This window comes from Paramormyrops kingsleyae, chromosome 4 (assembly GCF_048594095.1).
Source record: "Paramormyrops kingsleyae isolate MSU_618 chromosome 4, PKINGS_0.4, whole genome shotgun sequence".
Classification (NCBI taxonomy): Eukaryota; Metazoa; Chordata; class Actinopteri; order Osteoglossiformes; family Mormyridae; genus Paramormyrops; species Paramormyrops kingsleyae.
The window spans coordinates 18,691,952-18,715,183 of NC_132800.1; the positions used below are offsets into that span (position 1 = coordinate 18,691,952).

General features: G+C 44.4%; 1 protein-coding gene across 1 annotated transcript; it reads left to right on the forward strand.

Annotated features, from left to right (window-relative positions):
• Positions 1 to 348: 348 nt before the first annotated feature.
• On the forward strand, positions 349 to 18,820 carry LOC111857740 (delta-type opioid receptor-like). Its single transcript, XM_023838874.2, has 4 exons — positions 349 to 589; positions 775 to 1,036; positions 13,304 to 13,656; positions 14,075 to 18,820. The coding sequence occupies exons 2-4, from the start codon at positions 798 to 800 to the stop codon at positions 14,599 to 14,601; spliced, it is 1,119 nt and encodes a 372-aa protein (XP_023694642.1). The 5' UTR covers positions 349 to 589; positions 775 to 797; the 3' UTR covers positions 14,602 to 18,820.
• Positions 18,821 to 23,232: the final 4,412 nt, after the last annotated feature.

Below are 23,232 nucleotides of genomic sequence, written 5' to 3' on the forward strand. Positions count from 1 at the left end.
CCTCCTTTAAAAAAATCCCGCGTATTTATTAATTAGGCCTAACTGTAATTAGGCCTGTTGATTGGGAATTACTGTCTTGCGTTTAACGACAATTATTGTTTGCGGATATCGTTTTTTATATTGATCTTTTATTTACCTAACTCTCCTAAAATTGGGAGAGATATGTACCGTACCGCATCCTACCCGCACTGCATGCACCGCACCGTTTTATTTGAAATCCATATTCGCTTCGACTGCATGTCATATTAATGGCAATATATGGATGCCGCACCCGTCCCGGGCCTCGTATAAATGCCTAAGAGCTTATTGTCACGTCTCTGATGTCATTTTTTTTTGCCGGCGCTGGCAAGGGGGTGTGTGCGCGCGGAGCACACCCCGGTCCCGTGCGCTCAATCCGGCAGCTCGCGCGCCGCGCTCACCAGCCTTTCAGCCCGGAGTGCATCGTCAAAGTTTGCGACGCCTTCCCGTGCGCGTTTATCCCCCCTCGAGTAAAAGACCATTATATAAATTGCCTATTTTTCCAAGTATTGCTTTCACAACTGAAAGGGAAGACGGAGAAGTGAAGCAGGGTGAGATACTAAATACTCAGGTATTTTGTGCATTTACCTACATTTCCTTTAGTGCATGAGGTAGTTAAACTTAATTTTATGTGCCGCGCAATCTTTATTAATGACTAACACAATGGATCAATTACATAACGGTGTAATTGCGCCGCTAACTTTTTTCCCCCAGAAAATAGTAGGACTGATGCATTTCTTCCTATTTTGTACGCAGTTTTCCAAAGAAGTCAAGGAATAATGGACAGCAATTTGGTGGAAATATTTAAGGAAGACAAGTGCCTGTCCGTGATGTCGGAAGACTGTTTCATTAACTCCACATGGCTGCCTGTTTATTCTGACACGGACAATTTGACGACCCCAGGCACCTGGGAGACTGAGTCCATGCCGCCGATCATACCTCTTATCACGGCAGTTTACTCCGTGGTGTTCGTGGTCGGCTTGGTGGGTAACTGCCTTGTCATGTATGGCATCATCAGGTAAGCTGTACAGTTTAATACAATATAATTTTGCACTGCAAAGCTGGATCGGGTCTAAAATCTCATATATTAACTGTAAATATCTTACCGTCGCATTTCGGATTTACTCTCGATCCAAACATCTGTGTAAAAGAATAAGAAGAATCAGTATGTCTTTTAAGAGTTTGAATATAAATCTCATTTTCCAGTGTGTGAGGGCCACCCAGTGGTTGGTTTGTATAGGAAACGGGATCGTTATGTGCATGATCGAAGGCTGACCACGGGTTAAGTTCCTACAACGTTCCTGTGCTCAGTTGTTTATGCTGAACAATCTTATCCCTGCAGTAAAGCTCCATGCTGTTTTATTGTTTTGTTTTTTTTGAGTCTCCGTTGAACTGCAAGTGCGTTGAAGCAAAATCAACTTGAAGCGATGTTTTCCCTCAGCTTTTGCTTATCAGCTTGTACTTTGTTTCTCGTTTTTGCTGAAATAACAGTGACCCACAAACGTTACTGTTACAGTTTTCTCGATTTCTTTGATACATTTCATGAAACATACTTAACATTCTCTAGACTATAAGAGCATTTCTCAGTCCATGCATGTAGCACAACACTAATGTTTAGCTGCAAAAGCCTGTAACTCACCCAAAACAATTAAATCTGTTCTCAAAAGCAAATAATTCCACCAATGAATTAGTCAGCGCCACCAAAATGAAAAGTACAATCAGCATCGTTTTAACCCTGAGCATCAAAATGCTTAGATATATTGTCAGCATGTCAGTGTAAGTCTGCTCCTGAGCTCCACAATGCTGAATGATAGTCAGTTCTCACTTTCTCATTGTCACTGACTGATCATTTTTCATTAGCAAACTGTTACTTATTCAGTTTCACCATCGCAAGGCTCTATATTACAGTATGTAAAGGTCACTGGCAAGAGAAAGCACTGATACACATGTAACTTGGAACATGTAATTTGGAAATTTGTGTGACGTATTGAGAAATGATTCTTTTGCAGTGCAGAAGAGACATTATTGTGTGGGGATTACAATTGTTGATTCGCAAATATTATCATTTGAGAAAACTGTAAAAGTATGTTCAGGTAATAATGTTATCGTGCTGACACTGACAGAACCTTTCTTAAAATGTAAAAGGTAGACATTAAAGAGCCTTTTCTGCCAGCTTTGAGAAGACATTTGCAAAACGTTGGCTAAAGTTCTGATACCATTTCCCGTTAACTGGGTAATCGATATCTATGGGTGGGGATGCGTTAAATGTCTTTCTTTTCATTTTTGAGGAACGTTTCTGAGAATAAGGGATGTGTTCATTCATTCTTCGCCCTGTTGCTTGATAAGTCATTTGTGCTCTTGAGTTCTGCACTGCAGGCCAGAAGGTATGAGATGCAACAGGTGTCCAGGCGAAGCGTGTTCACAAGAGCAACACACAGAGATCCTTCACAGAGTTGGACTGTTGATCACTTCCCCTTCTGTTGGGTCTATGCTGGGTAGTGAAAACATATTAATCTATCACTTATAGACAGATAATGACCAGTGCAAACTGGTAAGCTGGCCAGATACCAAGCAATGAGTGTATTCTTCTAGATGCTTCTATTTAGACACGAGCAAACAATCTGTCAATTTTAAATGGCCGTATTATTACGGTAGTTATAATTTGGCGATCCGTAATTCTCTTATATGATTTCTGATATTCTTGCGGAATGTTTTGAAAGCTTTGCTTACATTCCATAGGTTGATGGTTATGAATTTTCTGGGTAATTGTTCATTGTATTTTCCTGCCTGTTACAATCCTTTTATATGCAATAATCACATATATCGATTACTGTCTTGTTATAACTTTATATTTGGAGTCTCTCACTTAATCGACCCGTGCTGCTTGATTTAAGATGCTGCTTACTACCATATTTGTTGACTTCACTCTGAAAAACTGAGTGCTCTTGAATTGTTGTAGGTTGAATGTAATGTCTAACATTTCTGCGTGTCGATGGAATATGTTGTAAATCAAATTGTTTCACAAAGGCAGGGTATAGCATGCTTCAAATTTACATTAGCATTAAAAAAAGTAATGGTGCTTTCATGGGTTGAGCAGTGAGGAGAGATTTCAGTGGCTGTAGTGTTTGCTGCATGAGTTACTGACTCTGCTTCACATGATTTGCATGTGTGCGATGCGATATGAATAAAGCGGTATAATTAAAGCATTTTGGTTTTCTTATCTCTCTTCTCCTGCAGGACTAACATTAGTCCCATATCTTGTGAAATACATTAGTATTTATGTAAATATCTTACCAAATACATTTTTCACATCTATTCCCCATCAAGTCCATTTCTGGTTCAATGTATGTGCATGTATTGTACTTCCTGCCAGTTGTCGATTCTTGAATGCAGATCCACAGCCCTTCATGGCCAGGTGGTGATGCAGTTGATCTTGGCTTTAGCATCTCATGAAACCCCCCTGAGGGCATCCATCACATTCAGGGGCTTTTTTTCAGATCTCTGCACACCACAAGACTTTCAGGGGAGAGATTTTCTTTGTAATCTTGGGGAAAAACAAACAGCGGCGTTATATTCATGTTAGGACAACATCACCCAAGGGGGTAATTGTTGGCCAAGAGTTTCCAGCATTCCCAGGGTCTGTCTTTTGTTTCTGAATTGTGTCAGTGTGTGATGTGGTTGGTCTGAGCTTGGGGATTGAAGCTGTGCGATTAGGTCTTCTCATGGGGGAAACCTCACGCAAGTGTGAAATGTTCTGAAGCTTTGCCTTGGAGCAGGATTGATCTTCTCTGCTATTGCAGATACCATAGCAACGTCTAAGGAAGTCGTCCAATTGTCTTTTTTTATCAGCTGGTATCTAAAGTGCGTGAATATGGGTGTGCGTGCGTTTCCTGTAAGGGGGCCGGCATCTCAGATTCACATCCTGTCTTTCCTGGGATAGATTTCAGACTCATTGTGGTCTTGTGGATTGAAGATGGGTGGGCGAGTGAATGCATGGGTCTTATCCATGAGCATATAATGGGGGGGGGCAGTGGTAGCCTATTTTTAGGGAAGGGCACTTGTGATTGAAAAGTTGCTGGTTTGAATCCCTGACCAGCAAGGTACTACCCCAAGCACAAAGCACAAACAATCGTTTTTGCTATCGCAAGATTCAATTCACAACAATGCAACTTGAAGTCTCCTGTGGTCACAACAAGTCCCCTTGTTTTGAGGTCCATCGTCTTATTAGCAGCAACTGAAGATAAAAATGCTGCCAGAATCAGTTCAGCAGGCCCTGGCTTTTTATGGAAAACCCAGGAGGAGCTACGGAACTTTATCAGCTTAGCAGCACAAAACGACATTTCCCTTATCTCCGTATAGCAGCGTTTCCCAACCCGGTCCTTGGGGACCTACAGACGGTCCACGTTTTTGTTCCCTCCAAGATCCCTGAAAGACAGTCTACATTTCTGCTCCCTGCCGGGGGCTGGAACAGAGCAATAACATGGACTGTCTGTGGGTCCCTGAGGACCGGATTAGGAAACACTGCCTTATAGGGACGACAAGCATTTCTCTGCTATCCTGCCCTGCCGATCCAGCCAGAATGATTGCATATCTGTATTTTGGCAGTCTGAGCTTGACAGGAGAGGTTGTTCTACCTGACTGAAGGCACAGAGATAGGTAGAAGACAAAAACTGCTTTACGGGTTAAGTTACCCTGAGCAAACAACACATCGGCAGATGTAATGCGTACCACATGACCAATAAGGCCTAATGAACCCAGAGATGTCAATTCATTTCCCCACAATAATCAAAGACGATTTTGCTGTGAGCTGTTTTCCCTGGACACCGGCCTCATTACAGCCAGTCTGATTGCTGCATCGTGAGTCCAAATTACCCAGAAGCCACCATCCGGCACTGACTGCGACGGCCTCCTAATAATGCATGTCTCCGGCACATTAATTGCCTCCCGTGTGTCAAGCGTCCCGGTGGCAATAACTGCAGATTGAACCGGCGCATCGTTCAAGCGGATTCCTGTGCTGACGCAACCGAAACTTCCGGCCAAAATCGAGAGGGTGTCAGTAGGTTGTTGGAGCGTGACTCGTTCCGTTCCTTAGCCCACCTTCCGGGTGGCATTCACTGGTAACCAGAGGATTTATCTCCGGCTCGGTGTAGCCAGATGGCGGTGATGAGTGTGCCTGTTGGGCATCTGGGCCTGACTTTATCCGGCAAGACCGGCGGCTTTTTTAGTGTCTTTCTTTTCCTTTAGGCAACCATCCTCCTTTCAGCTTTAGTCCGTAATGGAATTTCGGACTGGGATCTTAAAAAACGACGTTGTGGACGTTCCAAGTGTTTTTGACACTCTACCATGCATATTGCTGCACTCCATTACTCAAAATTTAACACTATCTTCCAGTGATGTCATCCGATTTGCATGTTTATCATCCGATGGATCCAGGGGAGGATACAGGGGTCTGACAACAGGGGTGTCCGCCGGCCCTCCATTAAAGGAAGGGAACTAAAGGGAAATGGGATGGTTTTGGCACACCAACCCCGTTAAAAAGGATGTTGGGGAAAAAAATAGTCCACTTAGCAGGAATAGGTGCAGAAGGTTGTAAGGTTTATTAACAAAAATAATAATGAAACAATAGCCCAAAAAAACAGTCTCCCGGGAAAACCATCTACACTAAAGAAAACCAAACACAGGTTTAAAATCACAGCCTCACAGCAAGCTGCCCCCCTCTTTCCTTTCTCTCTCCTGGCCTTCACCTTTACCACCTCACCTAACTGGAACCTACCACCTGTTCAGGTAAGCATGGGGTGAGCTGTGCAAAGATAAAACACAAACTTAACTCATACCAAACCAAACAAGCCATGGCAGCTATGTTTGACCTCCCACCATGCCTCTGCATTTGGCTGCAGTCTCATAAGGGCTACATAATTACTAACTGGTAATCTTTGATATTCTTCCCCCCCCCCAGTATAACTCCAGTAAGCAGCACCCAAACCTGTCTTCACTCTCCCTAATGAGCAGCTGACTTCCCTGCCTTCCCAGCAGCAGCACAACCAACCACCACATACACAGCAAACTCCCCTAGATAAAGAAAATACAAAACAATTATATTTCATAAACAAACCATATAAATAAGGGAATTGAATCCAGTGAAAAGGAAAAAAAAGTACCCTTTTCACATTTCCCCCTCCCCTGGGAGCTCGCCTTCAGGATGGCGAGACAAAAAATCTGCCACCACATTGGATTTCCCCGGCTGGTACTGAACTTGAAACCGGTAGGGTTGCATCTCCATCACCCATCTGGCAATGCGATTGTTGGAGTCCTTCATTCGATGCAGCCACTGCAGGCCCTGGTGATCCGTCTGAAGAATGAAGTCTCTTCCAAGAAGATAATATTTAAAAGTCTCCAAGGCCCATTTGATGGCCAAGCATTCCAGCTCGATAGCTGAATACCGGGTCTCACGTGGCCATAACTTGCGGCTGACATAAGCCACTGGCTTCCGGTCCTCACCCTCACCTTGAAGCAGAACTGCCCCCAGGCCCACTGCTGAGGCATCCGTCTGAACAACAAAAGTCTGATTAAAATCTGGGCTCTGCAACACCGGGTCCTTACATAGCGCCTCCTTCAACGCCAGAAAGGCCTGTTCATGCTTCTCCTCCCATGGCAACTGAACCGGGCTGGACTTGCGAGTCAGATCTGTCAAAGGGACTGCCTGTGTGGCAAAATGTGGAACAAATCTTCTGTACCAACCGGCTAAACCAAGAAAAGACTTAAGTTCAGACTTTGTGCGCGGACGCGGGCAGTTCCTCACCGCCTCCACCTTATCCTTCTGGGGCCGTATTAGTCCATGACCTAATAAATAGCCTAGATACTTGACCTCCCGTTTTGCTATAGCGCACTTCTTAGGCTGCACAGTCAAACCAGCTTGATGCAGCCGTAGTAGAACCTCTCTAAGATGCTGCACATGGTCTTCCCACGTAAGACTATAGACCACAATGTCATCTAGGTAAGCAGCTGAAAAAGACTCTGCACCAGCTAACACTTGATCCATTAATCTTTGAAACGTGGCCGGCGCCCCCTGGAGGCCAAATGGCATAACCGTAAACTGAAACAGGCCCTGCGGTGTCCTAAAGGCCGTGTATTGCCTGGCCTCTGGAGCTAAAGGCACCTGCCAATATCCCCTACAAAGATCTAAAGTGCTAATGTACTGGGCTGGGCCTATACGCTCTACGAGGTCATCCAACCTAGGGGTCGGATATGCATCAAAATTCGATTGAGCATTTAGCTTTCGAAAATCAATACAGAACCTAATGGAGCCATCTTTTTTCAAAACTAGGACTATTGGACTGCTCCACTCACTCTGTGACCTTTCTATGACCCCCAGTGACTTCATCAATTCCAACTCCTCTTTCAAAGAAGGAAGAAGACGTTCAGGAACTCTGTACATTCGCTGACGCGCCGGGGCCAGCTCCTTCAGGATGATGTTGTGTTCCACCAAGGAGGTGTAGCCGGGTCTATCCACAAACAAATCTGTAGGAACAATAGCACGTAGCTGCTGCTGCTTTTCTGGGGACAAATGAGACAAGTCCAAGTGAATTGGAGTTCCCTCTGTCTTTGGAGGGAGAAACTGGTCCGTGTAATCCTCCTCCCCCTTCACCGACCTCACCAGCAACTGCTGGCTAACACTATCACCTTTAGAATGCCACTCTTTGAGTAAATTAACATGAAATGTCTGTTTCTTCCTTCTATGCTGAGGCATACTGATTTCATATGTGGCAGGACCCATCTTCCTTAACACCCTAAAGGGACCCTGCCAACGCGCTAACAGTTTATTATCTGAAGTCGGCAAGAGCAACAACACTTCTTGTCCTGGCCGGAAAACTCTTGCTTTTGCCTTCTTATCAAAACCATGTTTTTGCCTCACCTGTGCTTTCTCCATATTGACATGCACCAGCTTAGCCATCTGCTCCATTTTCTTCCTCATTTGCAGAACATACTGGAGTACAGGCACGGGCTGAGGCTCACTCGCCTGCTCCCAAGCATCTCGCAACACATCCAGAGGTCCTCTAACCTGCCTCCCATACAGTAACTCAAAAGGAGAATAACCTGTAGATGCTTGAGGTACTTCTCTGTAAGAAAACATCAGATAAGGCAACCAACGGTCCCAGTCCTTCCCATCTTCGGCCACAAACTTCTTAAGCATAGACTTCAGGGTTTGGTTGTATCTTTCTACCAGGCCGTCTGTCTGGGGATGGTAAGGAGTGGTCCGTATTCCCTTAATTCCCAGTAACCTATACACCTGTTGTAATGTTTGGGACAAAAAAGCTGTACCTTGATCTGTCACTATCTCTTTGGGAATTCCCACCCTAGAAATTAGCTGTAACAATGCCTGGGCAATTGACTGCGCAGTAATGCGCCTGAGTGGGAACGCCTCGGGATAACGGGTAGCATAATCACACACAACCAATATGTACCTATATCCAGAATGCGTCCTTTCCAAGGGCCCTATGATGTCCATTGCTATCCTTAAAAAGGGCACCTCAATAATTGGCATTGGCTGAAGTGGAAATTGCCTGACTTTCCTATTACTAGCCAGCTGACATTCTGAACAGGATCCACAAAACCTCTGGACATCCATATACAAACCTGGCCAGTAAAATTTGTTAGCAATGCGCTCCAGTGTTTTTACACTGCCAAGATGCCCCGCCCAAGGGATACTATGGCCCAGGGTCAACACTCTCTCTCGCAAACTACGTGGGACGACTACCTGCTCACCTGCGTCCCCTTCTGGTCGGTGATATAACAGCCCCCCACAAAGAACATAGCTTTCCCCCGTTAGAGAAGAAGCCGTCCCTGTTGACACTCCATCTCTCTCAACTACTTTACCAAAAGCGGTCTTCAGGGTTGGATCCTCCCTCTGTAGCTGCCCTAATCCTGCTGGTATTTCCCACCAACTATCTTCAGCTAACTGACTCGGCCGTGGTAACTGCGGCTGCTCCTTTCTGACTGTCCCCATTAGCTTTTCCCTTCTTCTCTGTCTTTTACTCTTCCTAACTTTGTCATTACTCCCTTCAGGGAGGTCTGACTGACTAAATGGAAGCTGGCCTAACCAGGTTGCATGAGAGGGTTGGACAGGGGGCTCCTCAGCTCCCTTTTCTGCCCTCGCCCGGGTTACCACCATGTTAACGGGTTTACTATCCTGTAGCAGCTTGGTCAGCACTGGCACATCCTGACCCAACAAAACTGGATAACTTAAATCGGGCACCACTCCCACCTCCAAAAAGTATTCCTGCCCTTGCACCTCTAGATAAATGTGAGCTGTAGGATACTGGCGTTTGTCCCCATGAACACACCAAACCTCTACCATTCCATTCCCAAACTGCTGGGTCTGAACCAAAAACGGCAGAACTAATGTTTGGGTACTTGCTGAATCTAGAAGGGCTGTGGTTGGAGTTCCATTGACTGATACCGGTACTATCTGCATCTTTCCCTGTACTTCCTGGATATCTACCTTTGGAGGGGGGGGTCTAGGCACACAACACATGGTATCCGCACCTTTGACTCTAAAAGCCGGGCACTGTGGCTTAATATGGCCTTCCTTCCCACAAAAATAACACACTGGTGACCCTCTCTCTCTCCTATCTCCCATGTTCCCAGTAGATTTTGCTGTAAGCATTCTCTCTTCTATCCTTCCTCTTTCACTAGCAGTAGGACCACCCCCACCAAACCCAACAGACTTACCCCTGGCTGTAGGCAGGTGGGTGCTCTTCTCATATCTGAAGGCCTTTGGTCCACGTCTAGCCGCTATAAAGGCCTCCACCAGCTCTGCCGCTCTCTGTCCTGACCGGGGGTTATGTTCCTTCACCCACACCTTCACTTCAGGGGACAAAATGCGAAGGTACTGTTCCAGTACCATTATTTCTCCTACTTCTTCCACTGTCTTTGCAGCTGGTTTCACCCACTTCTTATACAGATCTTTGAGACGATTATACAGCTCACGAGGAGTCTCTCCTGGCCGCACATCTGGCTCCCGAAACCGTTGTCGGTACATTTCTTCATTGATTTCATACTTTGCCAAAATGGCACCTCTCACACTGTCATAATGCATTGCTTCACTAAAGTCCATAGCAACATATGCACTCCGTGCCTTACCAGACAAATATGGGACCAGATGAACAGCCCAGTCTTCTTTAGGCCATCTATAGGCAGTGGCTAATCGCTCAAAAGTCACCAAATATTGCTCAACATCATCTCCTTCTTCAAATTTTGGGATGGTTGCTCCACTCCACGCTCTGGAATGTGATGGCACCTGCAGGCTGACCTCTGACCTCTCCGGTGGAGACTCTGAGTGAGAACCCCTTTCCTCTGGTCTACTGTGCTCCACTCTCCTCCTGTCTACGTCCTGTCGGTCTGCTTCCATCTCATCCCGGAACTGGTTCAGCTGCACCTGGACCCCTCGCCATCGTTGCTCCTGTTTGTGGGCCTCTCTCCCCTGAATTTCCATCTGCCTCTTGATGAGAGCATACAGTTGGTCAAAGGCAGCCTGATCAAGCATCTGATGATCTTCCCCAGCCGCTGCAGCCATATCACCTTCCATTGGGGCACCCCGACCACCTAGTGGAGCCCCTGGATCAAGCTGTAAACTGCTGGCCTGCTCACTCTGCATGGCCTTCTGCACACTCCTGGTGTTATAATACCTTAGTTGCTTCTTGGCCTCCAGTCTCTCTTGAGGCGTCACATCCCACCACTGCCACCAAATGTCCGCCGGCCCTCCATTAAAGGAAGGGAACTAAAGGGAAATGGGATGGTTTTGGCACACCAACCCCGTTAAAAAGGATGTTGGGGAAAAAAATAGTCCACTTAGCAGGAATAGGTGCAGAAGGTTGTAAGGTTTATTAACAAAAATAATAATGAAACAATAGCCCAAAAAAACAGTCTCCCGGGAAAACCATCTACACTAAAGAAAACCAAACACAGGTTTAAAATCACAGCCTCACAGCAAGCTGCCCCCCTCTTTCCTTTCTCTCTCCTGGCCTTCACCTTTACCACCTCACCTAACTGGAACCTACCACCTGTTCAGGTAAGCATGGGGTGAGCTGTGCAAAGATAAAACACAAACTTAACTCATACCAAACCAAACAAGCCATGGCAGCTATGTTTGACCTCCCACCATGCCTCTGCATTTGGCTGCAGTCTCATAAGGGCTACATAATTACTAACTGGTAATCTTTGATATTCTTCCCCCCCCCCAGTATAACTCCAGTAAGCAGCACCCAAACCTGTCTTCACTCTCCCTAATGAGCAGCTGACTTCCCTGCCTTCCCAGCAGCAGCACAACCAACCACCACATACACAGCAAACTCCCCTAGATAAAGAAAATACAAAACAATTATATTTCATAAACAAACCATATAAATAAGGGAATTGAATCCAGTGAAAAGGAAAAAAAAGTACCCTTTTCACAAGGGGCCTTAGCTAAATCTGAAAGCTGATTGGCCCCTAGAGTGCCCCTTTCCCTGTCACTCACTGATTCAGAATATATCATTGGCTAATGATAAGATTGGACCCTCTGTATGAATTATGGCTCCTCCAATGCCCCCCCCCCCACCTGGATGGGTCTGTTAAGCTGTAAACAAATAAAAATGTACATGAATACGTGTCCGAGATCATTAACCTGGAATTAAAAACATATGAACATCTTAGACCATAAAATACTGGCTGAACACAACGCAAGAGATTAAAATGTGAATATGCTCATAACTGGCAGCATGTTTACTGTATTCATGCTTTATTTCCTCGTCTGACTTCTTTTAATGACAGATGTCTCTATCTAATGGCCTAAATAGCTATAAATCACAGACGCTCCTCTCAGATGCATGCAGTCGTTCATGGTCATTCTCTTCCTATTATCTGTGGTATTGGGGCACAGTCAAAATAAATGAATCTGCAAACTGCCGATTGCTGCTTGGAAAAAAGGCTTAAAAAACAGGGAAAGTAGGAAAGCTTATTATTATAAGCCCTGCCAGTCAGACTGTTTATTTCATTTGAACTAAATATAACATATATCTCAGGCCCAATATACAGGTTAAGAGAGTATGAACATCTCAGAATGCCTTCTGCTTTGGGCTGTATGTTTCTGCTGAAATACGGGCGTCCACACCGTGCCTGATGAAAAGTCTCCAAGGGCAGGTGACCGAAGCAGACGGGCATCTCGCCAACCGCCAGCCCGCTACAGGTCCTGCAGTGATCTTCCACAGCACACTCAGATGGAGCTTTCGCCCACTTAACAGTCCCAAAATTGTTTACGGCCATTACCGTTCATTACCAACTAAAGTAATGCTTTGCCGGAATGATCCCCCGTCAAAAAATACAGGTGTTAACAATAGGCAGGCCATTGACAGCCTGTCTAAAAGCATAATGAAGATGTTTTTTCTCCACACAAGGGCAGGAAAACATCAGGCACCACCATGACTCCACACATTGGGGGCTTTGCAAAATACAGAAAATGATGTTTACACTTGAACGCTGCAGAGGTCTGGGTACACATGCCCCGTGTCGTTTATGGCTGCTGGCCAAAGAATCCATGTGACCACAGAATCCTTGATGGTTACCGTGGAGTTTGCCAACATGCGATGCCACGGCTATGGAAACAAAAGGCAACTTAGACACACTAAGAACCCCTAGAAGTTGTCACCTCCGCCATACGCGTAACATGCAGGGGCAGCTTTGTTGTTTGCGGGCCCCCACTCAAAAAGTCAGCCCCCATGCCCCCGCTTAGATGTTTCAAAAATTAAATAAATAGCTAGCAAGTAACTGAATAAGATCCTAGCTAACTAGTTGGTTAGCAGAACATGCTGTGTCAGCATCTCCCAAATAAGGAACGCATTTATTTAATATTTAGCATTAGTGACACTTTGTGGCCAACAGAGGGCGCCCAAACCTCAGGGGCCCCATTCACGTTCGTGGTTTGAGAGATGGTTTCATTTCACTCATCTCATTGCCCAGGATGTACGCTTTTTTTTTTTATCAAGTCAGCCTACTCTGGCGGCAGCTTTATTTAGACATCATAAAAGCTGAAGGCAAGTTTTATTAAGGTTGACGCAATAGCCGCGGGTGAGAGTTTGAGCCTCAGGTGCTGGGTACTGCCAGGGTAACACCGTTCTAGAGCGATTATCACTGATGACTGTCTGGCCAGCAGCTGTGAATCTGGAAAATGGCCTTTGGTGAACTGCCATTTGCAAAATCCCACCTCTGAATATCAAGGTGTCTCTCACCCACCCACTTCCTCTCCTTTCAGATATACGAAGATGAAGACGGCCACCAACATCTACATCTTCAACCTGGCGCTGGCAGACGCCCTGGTCACCACCACCATGCCCTTCCAGAGCACCTACTACCTGCTGAACTCATGGCCCTTCGGTGAGGTGGTCTGCAAGGTGTTCATCTCCATCGACTACTACAACCTCTTCACGAGTACCTTCACGCTCACCATGATGAGCGTGGATCGCTACATCGCCGTCTGCCACCCTGTCAAAGCCCTTGACTTCCGCACGCCTGTCAAGGCCAAGATGGTCAACGTATGCATCTGGATCCTATCTTCGGCGGCTGGGATTCCTGCTATGGTCCTTGGAAGCACTCAGACTAACAACGGTGAGTACCGCATAGGGACGATTCTCAGATTTTTTAAATTAAGGCAGGGGAGATAAGTGGGGCCATCATTCATACAGAGGGGTCAACCCTATCATTAGCCAATGATATGTTTAGAATCAGTAAGTAAAATGGGAAGGGGTACCCTGGCAGCGAATCAGCTTTCAGCTGGAGGCAGTGCACCTGTTGCCCCGCCCTTATATATGCCCATGAGCATAAATGAAGAACCTAATTATTAACATAACTTTAGTGGCATTCAGTGAAGCCATGAAGCTTTATCAAGGGCGTGGCAACAAATTCCTGGGACTTTCACAACCTTTTGGTCCAAGCCAAGTCAGTAGACTATCCACATTGTGATGACTTGCTAGTTTGCTCTGTTAATCATTTATCGATATGAATAACGGGCCGCTCACCATCACAGGGACCACGGAGTGTGCCCTGCAATTCCCTGAGCCATACGTCTACTGGGACACGCTGATGAAGATCTGCGTGTTCATCTTCGCCTTCATCGTGCCAGTGCTCATTATCACGGTGTGCTACTCGTTAATGATTCTGAGGCTGAAGAGCGTTCGGCTGCTATCTGGTTCCCGGGAGAAGGATCGCAACCTGCGGCGGATCACCAAGCTGGTCCTGGTGGTGGTGGCGGTCTTCGTGGTCTGTTGGACACCCATCCACATCTTCATCCTGGTCAAGGTGCTTGCCACCGTGCCCTCCACCACTGCTGTCAACGCTGCCTACTTCTTCTGCGTGGCCCTAGGTTACATTAATAGCTGCCTCAACCCCATCCTCTACGCCTTCCTGGATGAAAACTTCAAACGATGCTTCAAGGACTTCTGTCTGCCCACCAAACTGAAGGCGGACCGGACCAGCAACACCCGGGCCAGGAGCACTCTCCGAGAACCCTCCCAGCCGCAGGAGAACCTGGACAGAACCGGCAAGCCTGTATGACTAGCCGTGGAACTGTCCTCCTTTACACCACATGGAAGAGAGGATTCAAATGACCTTGGTTTAACACAGATCACGTCGGCTGTCTGAACCCATGACGCAACATCTTCTGCTGCAGAATCTACTGATATTCATCTGCTTTGAGGAAGACTGGTGCAACACATTCATGCACCCCATTTCACAAAGAAATTACAGAAATAACCATTCGCCGGTAAAAAATCTAATCAAATTTGTTTATTGAATAATGGCGGACTGTACAACATGAAACATCCATTAGCAAATGATCGAGTATCAAAGTCCCATATGTAGGAAACAGATTTAATAATATGTCTGTTTGAGCAAAGTTCCTGCAGGATTTGATCAAGGATGGAATATGTGTTGGGTTCATGTTTCATATTTTCAGTATTCATTTAAAACTATAGAATGTTCCAGAAAGGACACTGATTTGTGTGCCACCATCAATGTACATGCAAGTGGAGGATTTAAGTAATGGTAGAATATTGTACATATAACATAATTTTGTATGGTGAAGTTCTTAATAGCTATGTATAGAGGCAGGGACAGTGCCTCCAGATTCTTGTGCTAAAGGAGATCCATGAAGTTCTTAGCGATCACATTCTCGGATCTGCCTCAGTAACCCTTGGCGTCTCTCTGTGCTGTTGTGAGGTGGCCTCGGGGCGTGAATGTCTTGAAATTATTGAAAATAAGCTGCCTTCACATAAGTGTGCTTTTTTTCCGTTAGCTGTTATGCCTCAAAAGCTCCACAATCAGCAACAAGGAATGAGGATGAGCTGAAGTCAATGGCTATGCAGGCTCTGCAGATTTCTTTGGTGCGTGAAACATTTAAATAATGCTCTCATGCTTATTTTAAACAGCCATATAGGGGTTTTCCCATTAAACACATCACATTCATTATACTTAGCTCTACATATTACATCCATCATTAGCCTTAGCCATTTTAGACAAATGTTTTGCACACTGGGTTTTACTATATCTTATTTCTGGATGCCTGTAATATATCTGGTACAGATCAGTTGGCCCTCAGTAGAACAGAGCTTGTTTCCATGCTCATTTTATTTATATAACAAATCCTTTTGTCCAAAGTGATATGCATGTAAGGAAAGCAGAGCCAGTCAGCATCTATGGAGCTGTTGGAATTAGAGTGTTGTTCAAGGCGATTATTCTGCCCACCACAGAATTTGAACCCACAACCTCCAGGATAGAGGCACAAATGCCAAACCCACAGCTACACACCACCTCTCCATCACAAGCCACCAACACCGGTATTCCCTCAAGTTGCTATTCCTTGTAGATCCCAAAGGGAACTACGAATCAAAACCTAATGACCCCACATACACCAAATACTCAAGTACAGGATATTAGTGTTTAATGACATTTAGGAAAATCCTTCATATTATCTCGTTAAGAGTTCACTCTTTTCGACTTTCCTTCTTGCATCCCAATGTGCTTGTAAGAATTATCATTTTTTAGAGGTATCCCAGAAAATCCCTCTACCAGGATTTCAACCTTTTTCCCAACAGCTGCAGCATTTACACAAGTCGCTCCTGGCTTAGAAGCAATTCTAGTATCTCTGTATATTAAAAATGCCAAGAGCTGATTCTTGAATAGATCACAGGCCTGTTTCCTTTTTTATTTGCATCTTCGACATGCCTTACACATGTAGATAACCCATTTTTGAGATCTTCTTTTGAGAATTGTCATTTAACTCAACGTTAAGAGTATTAATATTGTGTAAAAAAAACAAAAAAAACATCAGTGTGATGTGTCTCAGAAGTCAACAAGAGTGTTTTTTTTAATATTGAAGACTGGTATACTGAAGGACAATGACCTGATGGGCAGGAAAACACTTAGTGTTTATAGCCTAGTTTATACTGACAGCCACTTGGTTTTAAACTTTTCCTGACACCTCAAGGGGAGAATAGCATTTTTCATTGTGCCATTTTTTGATGTACAATCCTTTACTTTTATGGACAGAATAATTTATTCTATTTAACACAAGTGACCTTGAACATCCAGGATCCATGCGTCAGAGTTTTCCAGTTGGACTCTCTGTGCCAGGGAACGTTTGCACTGTAAGTTGCATGCTCTGAAATTCCCAGAGCTGAATGGTGCACTTCAGGCTTGAATCTGACAGCCCGTGGGATTATACCCATAATCCATTGCTGCTGGGGGCATAAAAGGATATTCCAGCTCAGAATGGCATCCTTTATTCAAGTTGAGCTTGAACTTCCTGTTAGAAGATGGTGAGAATCCTGGAGTTGAATGTTCATTTGAAATTTGACAGAGGGCTTTACACTTTGACCTTTGCAGGTCTAGTTGTAATTATTATAATATAATTAATATTGACATCTGTGGTACATGTCTCACTTTTGGATGCATTAATGTACAGTGGTACCTCGGTTCTCGAACTTAATCCATTCCGGACTCCGGATCGAATCCTAAAAAGTTCGAGTTCTGATCGAATTTTTCCCATACGAAATAATGGAAAACCAATTAATTGTTTCCCGCCCCCCCCAAAATTACACCTAAATATGTTTTTTTTTTAGCATTTAAACACAAAATGAACAGGATAAAACAATAAGATCTTTTTTTCCTTAATGGCTTCCAAAACGATAAAGATCTTATCCCAACATTACCCCTGTCCTGCCCCGATCGTCCGCTCCTTCCGTGTGCCACGCCCCCTCGTTAACCTCATGTGGGACCCCCATGTGATCAGCTGTTTCGGGTTGTTGTCATTAGCCCTCTGTATTAAGTCCGCGTTTCAGTTTGTTTCCCCAGTCCGATCATTGAGTGCGTTCGACCTGCTTACAGCGCTGGCTTAAAGCAACGCATTCTGATCCTGACGCAATACATTACGGTTAGATGCATTGCGACCTCTCACCCAGCTGCACAAACTGGAACCGCCTCCGTGACGACACACCTTTGCCATTATCCGTTTTTATCCGACTTCAACGTCATAAAAGGGGCGTGTTTCCGACGGGAAGTGATGTTTTTCGTGACGTATCGTGACGTTTTCATCCGAGTTCCGACTTGGAGAGAAATAATCGAACGCACCATTAGCTGAAGAGTTTAGTTACACGCATGACGTTTGTATCCTAGGCAGTTCCGATGCGTAATCTGCTATTTCTCCTGAATATCACGTAAAGCAGTGAGAACTGGTTTTCAATTAATTTACCTGGTAAAATAAAGTTTAAATAAATGACATAAATGCTCTAATAGTACACGTAAGTTAGTGGTTTATTTATTGTTAGTTATTGTAATGTTGCGCTGCTTTATTTGGTTAATTGTCCAGTCTGTGAAGAAGGCATTCAAGTAAGAATTGCATTGTAGTATGACTCATTTCCTGGCGCGTACAATTTATATTAGGTCAGCGTTCACGGTTCGACTTCTGATATTCAGATCGAGTTCTAGGTCAAACTGGTTTGTTTGACTTTCAAGAAATTCGAGTTCTAGTGAGTTCGAGAACCGAGGTACCACTGTTTATAGTAACATCTCACTGATACAAGCTTACCCACAAACACATTTCAAAACTGAAATTAAGGTTGTTAGATTAAGAGGTCTTGCATGTTGACCAGCTTTAAGGTAGATATTATAAACTGCACATGGTCAAACTAACACATCCACGATGGCAGGTCATTGTATTTAACCAAAAATATAAAAACATAATAGATTTACTCTTCAGGCAAGGATCATTACATTCACTGACCTTGACAGGTAATTACTGTTAAGCTTGTGTGTGTGTGCGCGTGTATGTTTACCCGACATGTGTGTCCGTGTGTGTGTAAGTGTATTTTATTCAGAGTCCCTGATCATCCATCTGTTTTTTCCCACTGTGTACATAAAAGGGGATTTTAATAACGATTTGTATAGGTTATATAATAATGGTGGGTACATATGTATTATGGTTATAATGCAGTATTTGAACAATATATGCTTGTTTTTGTAACAAATTTGAAGAGAAGTTTGAGCAACATGACCTTAGAACAATATTCCATTGCCTGTTATTGCATAAGTGCGAATGTTGTATAAAGCTTTATTTTGCTGTTAAATAGACAAATGCCATGCTAACAAAATGTCTCCCTGCTTTGTTATTGAAGCACCCAGAAGATTTCCACCTTAGACGACCTGTTTCCATTATGTTGAAATTGTATAGCCTCGAACTGTTTGAATAAATGATCTACCGAATAAAGAATAAAGACAATATGACTGTCGATTTTAGTGCATTACCTGGAAAATCTCCTGCCTCATCTCCAACCTTTAACTCGATGCAAAGTGTGATCAATTTTCACCAGAAAGCTGGGCTTCTTATTAGAAAAACAAGCTTTTCACTCCATTTTCACTCATCATCACATGGTTAGTACTTTTTAGGTCCTTTTATGTTGCCACATGACTCATTGGAACATTTAGATGCTCTCAAGAGTACAACAGCAGTATCCTTTTGAGGTAGAACCTACAGCATCAACATTGAGGTTACAAATCCATGGTTGTGGCTGTTCCACTTTATGGACTCCACAGAAATCTGAAAGGATTGCTACCTCCCCAGGTTAACAAATTTTACCAAACTTCCAAAGACCTGTGACACGACTGGAACACTAGTGCCCACTCAAATCCCCAGGATGGCATCTTGGTAACGCCATTGCTTAGAACACACCCTCCACCAGCACCATGGCACAAAAATGCCAGTTGTGTCCCATATGGGAAGTGCATCTTTACTGCATGTTCCTCCTGAGTGGACTGAGGGACCACATGGGTATTGTTGCCATGGCTTCTGGTGTCGAGTTTGTTGTTTTCAAGAGCGATGAGAAGGTTACCATGACAATGGGGACACTTTCTGCACCCCCAACCCCCGTTATCCAGGCGCTCATTAAGACCTAGAAACCCACGACAGTCAAGTGGGTTTCTAGGTCACATCTCAATCTGGCTCATGCAGGGCGACTGGTTCAACTCAATCGCATGGCAGAGAGCAGCAGGAGAAACCTCAGCCAAGACCTTCAACTGGGATAAGACTGCTGCACTGCGCGTGCTGATTCAGGTAGGTGGTGCTTTATTGCCTGATCATTTACCTCTGGCAAACCGCTGTTGTGTTTTATAGCAGAACAACAGAAGCAGAAGCAGGAGGGAAAGAGGAAGCCTGATATTCCTTATTCTAAATAATGTCATAAATAATGACTTTCAGCCTGGAATGTGAATCACAATCTTGTACTACAAACCACAGCCATTGTGTTCACATGGGGGAGGCTAAGTGGGGGGTGCCAGTTCAATGTTCATTCTTGGCAGCCTATCCATGCAGTATCAGAGACAAGGCTATTAAACATGACCTTTAATCCAATCATCACAAAAACCCTGGCATAATTAGATAATTATAGTCCAATTATGGTAATTGAGTCTCAAGAGCCATTGTTAATACATAATTGCGGTTTTCCACAAATGAGACACCGATGTTTTATTCTCGTCATGTATCACTTACTACTTTTCAATCATTTTATAGTGTGACCAATGACTGTGTGTGTATTGTGATGGTGGGGGGTGATTTTATATAGATATATTTTTTTAAAAAATCAGAATAGATCATTAGTATTTATGTTGATATTGGTGATTTTTGGATCCTATCCATGGTGTCACCTACCTTTGTTCCTTGTGCCGCCTGAAATAGGCTCTAGGCCCATCTCGATTCTTTACTGGATAAGCAGTTACGGATGGATGGATGGATGGATGGATCATTCGATCGATGGAGGGATCAATGGATTGAGGGATGGATGGATGGATGGATGGGTGTTCTGAACTGTAGTCTCAGAAACATGTGGTCTGTTCAGACACTTTACTATGGGCTACACATTCAGTGCTGGGTCTTTAAATGCTGCTGTAGCCATGGTAACCATTATAACTCTTGCATAAGGGCATATACGTCCAAGGCCGACAATTGTGTAGAACATTAATGATGCAAATGTTACAGGCTGGATAAATGAGCACTTTTAGACAGGCCCGCTCTCACACCTACAGTAGCTTTAATATCTGTTCCAGGTGAGATTCATACAGTGTATTTAATGTCAGGTATCTCACCTATAACTGTTTCAATGTGAGATATTTTCTGGGGAGGGATCGTTCTGGGTGAGCTGAACCAGGAGATTGCAACCAATGAAACAAATGAAAACGAATCAAGGATTAGGGTTCATAGGCAGAGGTGCACTGGGAAGGAAACACTATCTGAGACTGTAGTCAACTGAGACCAGTGGCAGTACGTACCACAACTCAAGCCAGAGATGCATGGGGCTCCTGAGGCTTGGGGTCCCCCTGTTGGGCATAAACTGTCATTACACCAGGGTGAATTTTTTTTTGCGTGAGGCCCCAGAAACAACAAACACATCTCTATCTGACCCCACGGGAGAGCTGTACTACTCCCCTTTCTTATGGACATGAGACACTGCCCATGTGACGAGGACGCAGGCTGCATCCTCTCACGTGCTGAGAGCCCCAGGCTACCTGTCACCAATAAGCAGGCCCTACTGAACCCAAACAAACCTGAGGAGACACAATGACATTTACAGTATCTGTCAAAACTCTGGACGCACCTCTTTCAATGCATTAGTCTCTGTTTTAGCTTTGTTATCCCGCTTATACTAAAACACCTCAAGGTAATGAAATAATGCATATCCAGTATTGTGACAACTAAGAACTGGTCAATATCAACATTGTCTCAGATTGTAGCCTCTTCAGAACAGCCCCGTCTCGCTGTGATGACAGCGCTGCAGACTCTTGGCAAACTTTTCCACCAGCTTCCAGATGTAGCCACCTGGAACGCTTCGACAATAGTCGTGAAGGAGTTTCCACAAGTTGTGGGCACAAGTTGGCTGCCTTGGTCTTATTCTCCAATGCAACTCATGCCAAAGCATCTCTATAGGGTTTAGGTTTGGGGGGGTTGTGGGGACCATCTGTCACAGCACTCCATCTCATTCCATGTTCACAAGATGATACAGTACTTACATCACCTCAAAGGTGCGCTTAGGGTCATTATCTTATTGGACGAACAAATGATTTTCAGTAGCTGTGGCCAGACTTTTGACTGGTACTCTACTACTGTATGTATTTACAAACAGGCGTAGAGCTTTACCTGTGAGACTGACCAGAAAACACAGCTAGAAGACCGATGGATGGATGTAGGTGTCTGCCTTCTAAATACTTACAATCAATTAAAGATTCATTTATATTTTATTCATTCTGCAGACACTTTTACCCACTTTTACTTTTGCCTTGCTCTAAAGTCCAGCAGTGACATTACTCTACTGACCTTGGGATTCAAACTCACAGCCTTTTGATGACAGTTACATGGTGCCAACTCATTGGGTCACACACAATCCCCAAAAGACAAGGAGTGGAGTCAGCTATCTATGCAGCACCCCAGAACAGGTTTTCAGGGTTTAGAACCTTGCTCAAGTACCCAACAGTGATAACGTTACTTTGTGGGATTAAAGCAGCAATCTTATATCTCAGATTCTGCAGAACCTGCCTAAACAGGTTCCTCCAAGATTTGAATTCAGATCACCGGATTCAAAGTCCAGAGTGCTACCCATAACACCATGGGACCACATGTCACAGTGTGTTACAGGAAAAGCAGTTATGGAAGATGTAAATGAAGCTTAAATGATACATTACCCTCGATTTTTGTAGCACAGGTCTGAGGAAACACGACAATTAAGACCAAGCCATTAGTGTGTGAAGTTTTCATGTTTAGCATCTGCGGCTTTTACTTCAAAATCAGCAAAAAGGTTTCCTGAGAGACTTGGTCCACACAGGGACAGGGGCTGCCAGGGATCTGCCATTGGCCTGCGGTGACGGTAAAGTATGTCCCACACACGGTCCCCCCCCCCCCCCCCCAAATGGACCTTCTCATCACTGAGTCGACACATTTCATTAGGCCTCTTCCACATGGAGTTACCCACGGAGTCCATCATTATTATTATGTTATGATAAAATACGGATGAATGTTCAATTTATTCTCCATTGCTATTTGTTATTATAGGTGGATTATACTCTACATAATTTATAAAGGTTACATATAGAAAAACCAGACAAATTATGCAGTGTTGTCAAGCTACTTAAATAATGTAGTGGACTAAGCTAATATTCCACAAAATATTGCTGAGCTACATGAATGCTCTACCTCAGAAAAATGTAGCAAGTTACAGTACAAGCAGCATAGCTTAACTACATTGTTGTTACATTTTTTTGTACATAGTGCTTTACAGAACCATTGGGGAGCCACTTGAACCACCACCACTGAGTAGCCCCCACCTGGATGATGTGATAGCAGCCACTCTGTGCCAGTACGCTCACCACACAGTTTGCTAAGGTGGTGAAGCGCAGTTTTACGTCTCATCTGAAGAACAGCACTATTTCTACAGCACAGTGTCCCTATCACTGCACCAGTGTCTTGCCCCGATTGTCTGCTCCTTCCATGTGCCACGCCCCCTCGTTAACCTCGTGTGGATTCCCCATGTTTACCAGCTGTTTCTTGTTGTTGTCATTAATCCTATGTATTTAAGTCTGCGTTAGGTATGTTTTCCCCAGTCCGGCCATTGAAGTCTGCCATCCGTTTTGTGTGCCAAGTCTTGTCGT

Bases quoted from the DNA above. Each gene is read 5' to 3' on its own strand.
- LOC111857740 (XM_023838874.2), top strand. From the start codon at position 798: ATGGACAGCAATTTGGTGGAAATATTTAAGGAAGACAAGTGCCTGTCC. The intron at 1,037-13,303 runs GTAAGCTGTACA...CTCTCCTTTCAG, and splicing joins GTCATGTATGGCATCATCAG to ATATACGAAGATGAAGACGG. The intron at 13,657-14,074 runs GTGAGTACCGCA...TCACCATCACAG, and splicing joins AAGCACTCAGACTAACAACG to GGACCACGGAGTGTGCCCTG.